Source organism: Xenopus laevis, chromosome 7L (assembly GCF_017654675.1).
Source record: "Xenopus laevis strain J_2021 chromosome 7L, Xenopus_laevis_v10.1, whole genome shotgun sequence".
NCBI classification, from domain to species: Eukaryota; Metazoa; Chordata; class Amphibia; order Anura; family Pipidae; genus Xenopus; species Xenopus laevis.
In genome coordinates, this window is record NC_054383.1 from 66,189,624 (window position 1) to 66,200,890 (window position 11,267).

Genomic DNA, 11,267 nt, shown 5'->3' on the forward strand with positions numbered 1-11,267 from the left:
ACATACCCAGTAATATATAGCTCAGCCGGCAAAAATTATACTTATTCAAATGATATTAATTGAGAAGGAGGATAAAAACTATATTTAGAGCTTTTTCTACAAGCGATGGCAACCCTAGATAAGGTGATAAAGAGAGCTATTTAATGCTGGGAGCCACACCTGTCTTTTATACAGTGTGTTGCTAGGCGAACAGCACTGCTATATGGTGGGCGTATTCATTTAATAAACGTCACCCACCCTATAGAAGCACTTCTTTAACAACACGCGGTGTTACATCCACATATACTTAGCGCCTTCTAGATTCAGACTGCAGACGTCTCTGTCACTGTAAGAAAAGTTCCTTTCACCGAGCAGCTGGTAGGGAGGAGAAACATTTCCTTGAAAATAACAGGGGGCGTGGCTTCACGTTAGAACAGGAAGCAGAAGCTTCTGATACAGAGCACTAAGGAAGCAGGCGAGTTCACAGTATTGGGTATTGAGTATGGGGGTGGGGGAGACGTGACACTAAACAATGTAACTTGCCATGGAACGGGATAAATAGGTAGTTAACGTGATTTGACTTTGACCATTGTGAACAGACACAGAGCAGGATCTTGTGAGTTGATTGCTTCCATATAAAAAGGCTCATAAGCAAGGGCGGAGGGTGATGTCTGTGTTTGGGGAGGCCTTATTTACCTGAACACTTTGAGCATACTTCTCTGCTTATGTCCCATATATACAGGGCATGTCATAGAAGATAAAGCCATTTTAGTGCTGGCAGTTATGTCCCAGATAGTGAATGCTCTACAATGTAATATCTGTGGCAGGTTGGTGAGTAAAGGAAGCTGTTCTAGTTCTCTGGTAGTACCCAGTAATACATTAACAAAATGCCAAGAAATGTATTTGCCTATGGCTAGTGGCACATGTAGTGCTTATTCCTCCTGCATAAGAGACTGCTGCTTTAAAAACACTAACCGCAAGGACCTGACATATAGTAGCTTCAATTTGCTCTTTTAATGTCCATTTTATTGAGCTAAAACCCACTATATGGCTTTGCCTGACTAAGGATCTTGAGGTGTAGTTGAACTCTAGCTTGGGGCTGCAGGATGAATCTTGGAAGCACCTAATGTGGTAGGGGCAGGATCCAGTGCACACAGAGGGTAATGAGTATAGCCATAGCATCACCACCACATGGAGCACTTGGGAAAAAACTGAGTCACTAGTTGCAGGCAGTGGTACCTATGATGTATTTGCTGCATTTCTTTCACATAGTGGCACCCTTTTTTCTTCAGGGTAAACATGCACGCTGCAGATAAATAGCAGCAGCAACAGCACAGATATTTACATTTTTTCAGGACAGTTCCCTTATTCTGCTTTCTTATGTTACTCTCATGGGGTTTTTTTTCTCTTTCTCTCTTGCTAGTTTTAATACTGCCTCTACTCCATTCCTCTTTTTAATTGATATTCTCTCTCTCTTTATTTTGCTTTTCACCATCAGCATATATTCCAGTTTTGAGCGAGGGTGGTTTGGGCCCCCCCCCTTTAAAAAAAAACAAAACTCTGAGCCACATTCAAATGTAAAATAAGCAACTGCATTGAGGCCACTGGGAACCAGATATAACTGACAACTCTTATGAACAAATGAGTGAGTAAAGAGCAATTTTTAAATGCAAATGCTATGTTATTTTCCATGGCTATTAGAAGTCACCTTGTAGTTCTGTGACCTATATAAAAGCCTTAGTCTTTGACATAGTGCCTTTATATGGTCATGAAACGTATTGTGGCTTCTACTGTCCTTTATAATATTACCTTATATTTTTCCCTGTATGTTGCAATGCCACACAATACAATCCCTTGTGAATTACATTTCCAGTGAGTGAACTAGAGGTATTGGGGACTGTTGTTTGGTTGCCATGTTACATATTGGTTGCTGTGGAATCTGCCTGGAAACACCAACCAGGGTAAAAATTTCTATAGCACATAAGACGAGAAACACATTCCAAAAGTTGTATCTTTAAAGGGGACCCGTCACCCAAAAAAATTATTCAAAATCCTATTTTATCACATTAGTCAAGCAAAATGAACTTTAATTACACTATATAAATTATTTGAAACTTGTTTCCTTCAGTCTGGGAATTCAAAATGATAGCAAGCAGGCAGCAGCCATTTTGTGGACACTGTTTTTAAGGAAAGCCTTGTATCATCTCAGAATCTTGTTTGTGCACCAGAATGGGGGACCCAATGTCCATTCCCATGCGCTGGTTACACAATTAAATCGTAAAGAGAACAGGGGAATGTGTGGAGAGCAGTGACATCTAGAAAGTGCTGAATGGAAAGTGAAAGTAATTGTCTGCCCCGCCTCTATGCCCATGGCATAGAGGAGGGGCAGACAATATTTGATTGACATCTGAGATTTTTAAATGAGCTTACAGCAGCTATGAATGCTTTAATAAAAAATAGAAATTGGATTTCATGTTTAATATGAAAAGGACTTTTATTATACAGATTTTTGTGTCTGGGTGACAGGTCCACTTTAAGAGGGCAGGAAAGGAAGAGTCAACTTGAATGATGATGCAGAGCTATCCCATTCAGAATCGGCTGCACTAATACTTCCTGTCTCAGAAGTCTGCACAGGGGTGAGCTTTTGCGCAGGACAGGAAAGAGAATGGTAAATGCTACACTATGCTTGTGGTGCTGTGGCTGTAAGGGAGGAAGTGCCTAGGCAATGTCATGGTGGAACACAAGTGAATATACCCAGACCTGTGAAGTTTCTCCGCAGCGCCTGCCTTTATTTCACTGCATTGTAATGTGCTGCCACCCCCTTACCACCAAATGATTACACTGTACTCATGGGCGAATATTCATTAAAGGGGAACTCCACAAAAACATAATTTAAGCATTTGTAAACATCATTTCAAGCAACTTTACAATATACAACAATTGAAAAATATGCAGAATTTTTAATGATTTCACAGTTCCCTAAGCCTAGCTCCCTGCTCTCCTGCTGAGCTGGCTGACTACTTTGATGAGCTGGCTGACTACTGTTACTTTGTATCAACAGCCAGCTGTCTTTAGCCTGCATCCTCCAAAACTCACCATTTCCTGCACACATGATTTCAATAAGGAACAGAACATCACAGTGCAATGCATTGTTTTGTATGTAATCCCTGCATGCTGTCTGCAAGCTGTGGAGAAGTTGTTACAATTTGTAACATCAGTGTTTCAGTCCCTCCTTCCCTGCCAGGATTTGAAATGATGCATGAAGAGAAGAACTGTTAAACAGCTGGATTTCAGCATAGAACATGGCATTCATTTATACTTTTTAAAGAAACGGGTAACTGTGATGGATATATTAGGGTTTTTTTGTGTTATGTGGGCCTCTTTATCAAATTTTGGTTTGGAAACCGGAGTTATCCTTTAAGGATAGGGAAGGCTAAGCCTTCTGAAACCTAACTGACAAAAAGAATAATAAAAAGCTCTACTGACATTTTTTTCCTCCTCAAGTTCTAAGTCCTGCTCCTGCCACAAGGGAATTGGCTAGGCTTGGAGAAAGAAATTTGAACCTTCCTTCAGCCTAGCCAATCCCCTAGTGGCAGGCCCAGGACTTTAAAAAATAAAATAAAACTACTGTTTTTACCCCCCAACCAGATTGTGGACTCTATTAACTTGAACCTTTGGTTGGGGAAAATATTTTTGCAAGATTCCCTTTAATGAAAATCCACCAGTGGTCACAAGGCCCCTGATAATTGGCCTTCTGACATGGCCTGAATTTTGTTTGATTTAAAGGACAAGAAATGCAAAAATCAGTGAAAGGGAGCCTATTTATCAGGCACCCCCATCCCATTAATGGTAAACATTGCTGACCTTGTCCCCTGTTTTGGTGCTTCTCTTTGCTGAAAACTGCTCCATCACGTCACCTACAAAACCCTTCTTAGTCCTCTGGCTGTCCAATATAGCATAGCTACTTTGGATCATGAAATCTTTAAATTTATTATACTAGACTATAGAGCAGTGATCTCCAACCAGTAGCTCGTGAGCAACATGTTGCTCTCCAACCCCTTGGTTGTTGCTCCCAGTGGCCTCAAAGCAGGTGCTTATGTTTGAATTCCAGGCTTGGAGGCAAGTTTTGGTTGTATAAAAATCAGGTGTACTGCCAAACAGAGCCTCAATGTAGGTTGACAATCCAAAAATGGCCAATCACAGCACTTTTTTGGTACCCCAAGTACATTTTTCATGCTAGTGTTGCTCCCCAGCTCCTTTTACTTCTGAATGTTGCTCATGGGTTCAAAAGGTTGGGGATCCCTGCTATAGAGATTTGGAGCTTCCCAAATTGGTTGTATTTTCGTTTGTGACATACTGTAGAGACATTAACATTTTCAGTATTAGGAAAACTGTATCTTGTTACAGAAATGGAATTACACAATGTATTCCTTAAAGTTAAGGAGAAGTTTAAAAAATCGCTTGCCATGGTGATGTAGTAAGACTACACAGTAATTCTAGCATACATTCTATCTACTTCTCTGATTGTTTTTAAATAAACATTAATTGCAACTGTCAACACTGTTCCCTATCCTATTTAAAGGGGTGGTTCACCTTTAAGTTAACTTTTAGTATGTTATAGGATTGCAAATTCTAAGCAACTTTTTCCATTGGTATTCATTATTTTATTTTTTTTATAGTATTTTATTTATTTGCCTTTTTTCTTCTGACTCTTTCCAGGTTTCAAATGGGGGTCTGTAAGTCTACATATTTTTTGTTACTGATACTTTTAATTACTCATATTTCTATTCAGGCCTTTCATATTTGAGTATTTTGTTCAAATCAATGCATGGTTTTTAGGGTAATTTGGACTATTATACAATATTTACATCTCTCTTCACGTATCCAGGATGGTTTATGGCTTTGTTATTCACACTGTGGGTGCCACTTTGGATGAGACTCCAAATTCCAGCAGAGTGCTCTATTCGAAAGTTTTCAATTATGAGCTGATCGATCAAAAGCAGAACTTAGATGAACAGTGCTTGCAAAATGAGAGGATAAAACGAAAACAACATATAACCATAGTTGCAAGGTAAGGATGATAGTCCCTGTGTGTAAGATAATGATTTGGATGCAATGGATTCACCCATTAAAGGCTTTTACAGATTTACAGTGTTTTTTCTGCATTCCATTTGCATTTTTACTGTCTTCGGTGCTTCCCTGCAGCAAAATGAGCACAAACTCTCTGAAAATAACGGGCCGCTTTTTGTTATGCGGTTCCTTGCAGTTGAATATATGAAAGGAATGCATGAAATAACCACCACAAGGAACCACATGAAGAAATGCACATCTGTAAGAGCCCAATGAGTACAAACTAATTGAAGGCGAACAGGCTGTGTTTCTTCACGTGGAATGGATGAAAGCTTGTCTGTGAGGGCTCTTTTGTGAATTTTGCGTTCTGTCGTAGAATGAATTGTTCTACCTGTGTTCGTTACTTTCCTGCATCAGAGTGAGCCTTTGACAGGCTGCTTTAAATACTGTTCCCCTGCCATGGAATGCATGAAAAATCCACAACCGTAGGAAGAACAATCCTGAATTGTTCTACCTGCATTCAGTGCCATGGAACGCATGAAAAATCCACCACAGGGGAACACAGGAAAAACACTCGTTATTAAGAGCCCTAATTGTGTACTTCATTTGCAAAATTAAATCAGGTCAATGTAATGAATAATGCAATCTCTACATGTTTTTGCAGTTTGTTTTTTTAACTGTATGGGATTAGAATTGCATCCAGTTCAATAATGAAGATTTCACATCTGACAGACTGCATTTGGTCTGACTTGCACAGATTTGTTATTGCCAAAATGCATGCAGTATAAAGCACTAATTATTATTCTGGAAATATTGAAATAAGCATCAGCTCAGTGCAATAGTAACATAAAATTGGTATATTTGTTTGTGGCATACTAGTGTTAAAATTCTTACAGAATACTAGGAATTGTAAATATACGTACCATATATATAATGTATAACATTGCAAAGGGTTTTAAAATGTGCAGTGCTTTGCATAGTTTACAGTACCCAGATATTAATTACATTAAGTCAATGCAAGAGCAGAAACAAGAGTGCCTGTCAGGACACCAGCAGCCAATTCACAAACCTATTTTCAGGTAGAAGTGTATACATACTCAGAGCTTTCTGTACATTTTGTTCACAGCTTGTTTTTTCTCACCCTCTCATCAAACTGAACCTCTTGGTTTTAAACTCTTAGGGCATCGGATTTTTAATGTGTTCTACTGCATGGGAATGGATGAGTTACAGTAGCCTGTTCTTTTGAATGCTTTGTACTTGCCCTACTACAAGGAAGTGTGAAAACAAAGTAATTCAAAAGAACAGGCTGCTTTTCTTCATGTGGTTCCTTGCAATGGAACACTTAGAGTATCTACCACAAGGAACTGCATGAAGAAACGCCCATTTTTAAGGGTGTTAGGGATGCTACACTGCCCTGAATTGCTTAGAATCTTATTGGGCATACGGGATTGCATGTAAAGAAAAACAAATTTGAGGATTGAAGCTATAGTCATTATTATTTATAAGGAATCTTTTCCCACCTATTTTCATCTACAAGGAAGTTGTCCAGGTTACCAAACCTTCAGGGAACAAGCGTCTAGTAATTCTACTTTGTATGTTTGCTTTACAATTATCTGGTGGTTTTATGACTCCTGCTTTACATTATTATTTATACTTTAAGAGTTTGTGCATTTTAAAATTCATGAATGTTGAAGAGTGGAAGTAAGAGAGTTATACCGGTTTCTTAATATTTTAAGTCTTCCATGTGGAGTATAGTAAAGGTTTGTAATGAGGGTCTGTAAATGAGGGACTTACAATGTATAAGAGTGTGGATAAGTTAGTTAAAAAAGTATGGGAAAGTTTATGTTGGAGAAAGTTCATGAATATGAAATGCAATATTAATAATGTGAGAAGTGCCAGGAAAACAATTCTGCTTTTGGGACTGAGAGAAAGGGATTTTCGATAAAAGTGAGTCATGTATTTTTCTCACATCCCTACTGCCAGCATTGACTATTTCAAGGAGAATTCAACCCTTTGACAAAAAAAACCCGTACCCCCCACCCCATGTAAACCCCCCTCCCTCCTCCCTCTAGCCTAACTGCCCCCTCGGGGAAATGCCCCATGCTTAATACTTACCCCTCGGCACAGATTCTGGCATCAGAGTTCCACACAGCCATCTTCCGGGTCTTTGTGTCTTCTTCTGGCGCTTCAGTGAGTTTCCGCGCATGCATAGTTGTTGCAAACTGACAAATTGCTCCAACTGTGCATGCGTGACATGCTAATTTTCCCACTCAGCTTGCTGAAAACACGGAAGATGGCTGCATGGAACTCCGATGCCAGAATCTGCGCCGAGGGGTAAGCTCTTGTGGAGCTGGTTTTATAGTTGCATTGTGTGCCATAGTTTTTGTTTGTTTGATTTACTAGAACAAAGCTGTTTTTGGAATATTTCGTTAGGGAAATTGGCCAGCGATGCACCTGGCAAAAATCACCTAGGGACACTGCAGTTCTGGAAATTAAGAATTGCACCGTGTTCTGAGAGAATGTTTTGTGGTACATTTTGTTACTTGTTTCCTTCTATACAAAAGTGTGTCCAGTGACATCTCACAACCCTCACAGTCTCCAAGCATGCAGTTCTAAAGAGATTGGGTTTGGGTGAATAGAAGGATTTGACCAATGTTGGAATATATACAGGTGAAGGTTTGGGAACCATGGTCTGTGAGGCCAGGCTGGGGCAATCATTTATCAGTGAGAATGGGGGAAAACATAGGCAATATTACAGTTTGATGGAGGGGGAAGGCATCTACTGCCAGTTCCCACTGACCTGCAGTAAGAGGGTAATCCTTCAATATTCATGGAAATACTAAATATTGCAGGGTGTAGTATTCAATATATATCAGAATCAAAGTGGATGAAAAACTTAAAACATTATGGCTCAACAATACACACAGGTTAAACATTGATTTTGAATGTTATTATTTTATAAGGGATCCATGTATAAAATGTTTTATTACTGTATTTTAAAAATGTTTCATAGATAGGAAGGACTGACTGTGCTGCAGTCTAGTAGCCCATGAGAAAATCAGGTGGTTCAGACTGAGATCCTCCTGGCTTTTTTAACATCATTTAATGTCATTATAAATGTTTTAATGCATAATAGTTTGCAGTAAAATGTGTAAAGTTAGTTTCTTGGCAAACCCTTGTAAGATTCCCAAAAATCTTACAAGGAGGACTGGATTATGACACGGTAAACTGTACCACCCATTGAACCCTGTCACATTTAGCAAGGACGAGATGATTCAGCAAATGGAGCACAACATACAAGATGCAGATATTGCTCAATGGGATACCAACAAATGGGGTGCATTGCTCTTACTGAAGTAAATAATAGTTTGGTTTTATTTTTTATAATTATAAGAATTTTCTGACTGCTTTGACTTTTTTATACCATATTATATAGTAATTAATTTTATTGATTAAATAGTATTACCACATATTAAGAAAAATATTTCCTTTATTGATAGGCAAGCAGAATCAATGTGCCTTCTCAGCCGTCAGGCATCTGGTCGGCCAGCCAGTGAGTTTATTGTCCATCCAACAGATGAACCCATATCTCTACTGGAAGAGGATGTTGGAGTGTTTAGCCTTTCTCCAGGAGATTTATTTACCTGTGAGAAGATTGTCCTGTGGGTTTCTGTGTATTCTCTTGGATTTTCTCTAATTTGCGATTCACAGGAAAACCTCACCTTGGCTGAATGCACTTTGAGGACAGTTGTAAAATACCTTGTAGATTCTTTAAAGTTGTTGACAAATAGCAGCAATGTTGTACTAAAAGCAGATAAAATTGAAATGAGCCTTGACAAATTCATGCCACATGGACAGCTGCTGTTCCTTAATCATCAGGCTACGCAGGCTTTAGAGAAGGAACTCATCAGCAGTATGCCTCTGTAGGACACTCTGGGTTTTGATGGAAATCCTAATTCTAATGTCAACTGTTTCTGGGTTGTTACTGCTATTAAAGATTAAATCTATAAAATGTGGAATGTGGTGACTAAGCAAAGCTATAGTAAATCTGTAGTGTTTGTGTAAATATTGATAATTTTCAGTAATGCTGAGGAAAATATACTGTTTACAAAAATGCTATATTTTTTTTTTTTGTAAATCTTTACCTGTCAAACGAATTGTAGTGAGGAAAAAGAGATGCTGTTACTTTTCTGTTTGCATAATTTATAGACCTAAAGGTGGCAATACAAGGGCAGATAATGCTGCTGATATCGGTCGTTTAGACCAATTTGACAGCTAATCTGCCCGTGAATGGAGGCTTCCATCGGGTCTTTCCGATAGATATCTGGACACGTTTGATTTTTCTCCCGACCCGTCTGAGCCCATTGCGCTTGTCGTAATCCGATTGTTTGGCCATAAGGCCGAATGTTCAGATTACCCCCGATATAGCCCTGCCGTTAGTGGTATATCGGGGAAAAGATCCACTCGTTTGCCAAGCGTGCGGATCTTATAGTGTATGGCCACCTTAATTCATGGACCTGTTTTCCAATCATGGGATTCTAACTTGCTCATACCCGAAATAGTCTAAGGGATATAGAACTCAAAGAGTTTTAACCACAATGGCCAAAGCTCTTTGAAATCATATACAATTTAAAATAAGGGAAATTGGACTACCAATGCTATGCTATATTTTATAAAGATGCTAATGTAACACAGGGAGAATAGGGAACACAGGAAAAAATATAGGCCTGAATTTCCTATGTGATCATATTCACTGTGGATCAAGCAAGTGCTGAACACAGATGGAATGCAGCCTGATTACGCCAGTGTCCAGCGCTTGCCTGTGCGACACTGAGTACAGCCTAATAGGAAATACAGGCCTGCTTTCTTACTGTGTTCTTCTACGCTGGATCATATGAAAGATCCAGTGCCAGGAAACAGTTAAAAATGCTCGTCTGTAAGAGCACTGTATAGGGCTGTATTTATATATACGCACTCAGGGGTCTGTGCTTAGGGCGGCAGCTTTAGGGGGACAGCCCTTGAGTGCCTATATGACAAATTATATATTTTTTTCTGCTGGAGACTTGCTGTTTAATTCTGGCAGCTGGGGGAAACTCACTTAGAGAGACTGACACAGCGTGTCTTTCTGCAAGTAGTCCTTGGTTTAATGTAGGCTGAAAGTGACATACCATGCATAAAGCATTCAATGTAATATGAGTAATCTGTAGGTAGAGCAATTATTTGTCTCTGCAGCCTTGATATTTAAGTTGTGGGCTGACTGATAACATGGGTGTCTGTAGGAAATTTTCCTAGTGGGTGGGAGGATAAAATAGATATATGTAGCAATTATGATGCATATTGCATATTTTCTGTTAATCCAATAAACTTTGTCACTGCTGAAATACTACTGTTTCCATAAGGCATGTTATATATTAAAAGGAAGTTGCTACTTTGAAAGCTCAGCCAATGATAAACAAAACTCCAAAGAATTAAGAGGGGTTCCCAAAATTTTTCATATGACTGTCTATGTCCCATATTTTTTACCCAACGATTGGCACAAGACAACTTATTATTGTCCTATAGCTTGTTATACAGTACCCAATGGTGCTTTCTGCACTACAAGAGACAAATTTATCACCTTGCCTCATGACAGGAACAGACCTATTTACCAATATCATGATACCTTCAAGAGCCAAATTCCAGTTTTTTAAAACTGTAAAATACTGCAAAAAGATTGCAATTGTATGTGCCCACAGGTCTCCCTCTGGCACAGGAAATGTAAACATGGGGGGGGCAGTATTGCAGGAAAGAAACATCACTGACCAGTATAATAACAAATTATACCTGGAGAGCAAACAAAGTAACTTCAACATAGTGACTTCATTGCAGCACTTCAAACACTACATGTTTTGGCATAACAAGCCTTCCTTGGGTGAATTTACAAATGGTAACAGCAAACATATATTTAAACCAGCTCCCCAATGTGGCCAGGCACATAAACATACAGTATATAAATCAATAGAAGTATTAACATCTAGCGGCATACTCAAAAATGGAACCATTTCAAATTGCATTATAGCATTGTGTGTGAGCAAACATGTTAAAAACATGTATCTCTATCTAGCTACATAATGTGTAGCTCATCATTAAAGTAATGAAAAAGTATACAACCATGTACAGATGCTAGCCATCTAAATATGATATTCAGTTCATATAGTTCATATATACTGTAGGTGATC

At 38.9% G+C, this 11,267-nt stretch overlaps 1 protein-coding gene across 13 annotated transcripts; it reads left to right on the forward strand.

Moving 5' to 3' along the window:
- The first annotated feature begins 320 nt into the window (after positions 1 to 320).
- On the forward strand, positions 321 to 10,432 carry ap5s1.L (adaptor related protein complex 5 subunit sigma 1 L homeolog). Of its 13 annotated transcripts, none has more exons than XM_041568503.1 (5): positions 339 to 357; positions 1,478 to 1,624; positions 2,506 to 2,647; positions 4,868 to 5,050; positions 8,550 to 10,432. In XM_041568503.1, exons 4-5 carry the CDS (start codon positions 4,869 to 4,871, stop codon positions 8,974 to 8,976), a joined length of 609 nt encoding a protein of 202 aa, XP_041424437.1. In that variant the 5' UTR covers positions 339 to 357; positions 1,478 to 1,624; positions 2,506 to 2,647; position 4,868; the 3' UTR covers positions 8,977 to 10,432. The 13 variants fall into 13 exon arrangements, with proteins under 13 accessions (XP_041424441.1, XP_041424444.1, XP_041424437.1 ...); XM_041568501.1 differs by lacking the exon at positions 339 to 357 and adding an exon at positions 436 to 541; XM_041568502.1 differs by lacking the exon at positions 339 to 357 and adding an exon at positions 462 to 595.
- The last annotated feature ends 835 nt before the right edge of the window (positions 10,433 to 11,267 follow it).

Bases quoted from the DNA above. Each gene is read 5' to 3' on its own strand.
- ap5s1.L (XM_041568507.1), top strand. From the start codon at position 4,869: ATGGTTTATGGCTTTGTTATTCACACTGTGGGTGCCACTTTGGATGAG. The intron at 5,051-8,549 runs GTAAGGATGATA...CTTTATTGATAG, and splicing joins CATATAACCATAGTTGCAAG to GCAAGCAGAATCAATGTGCC.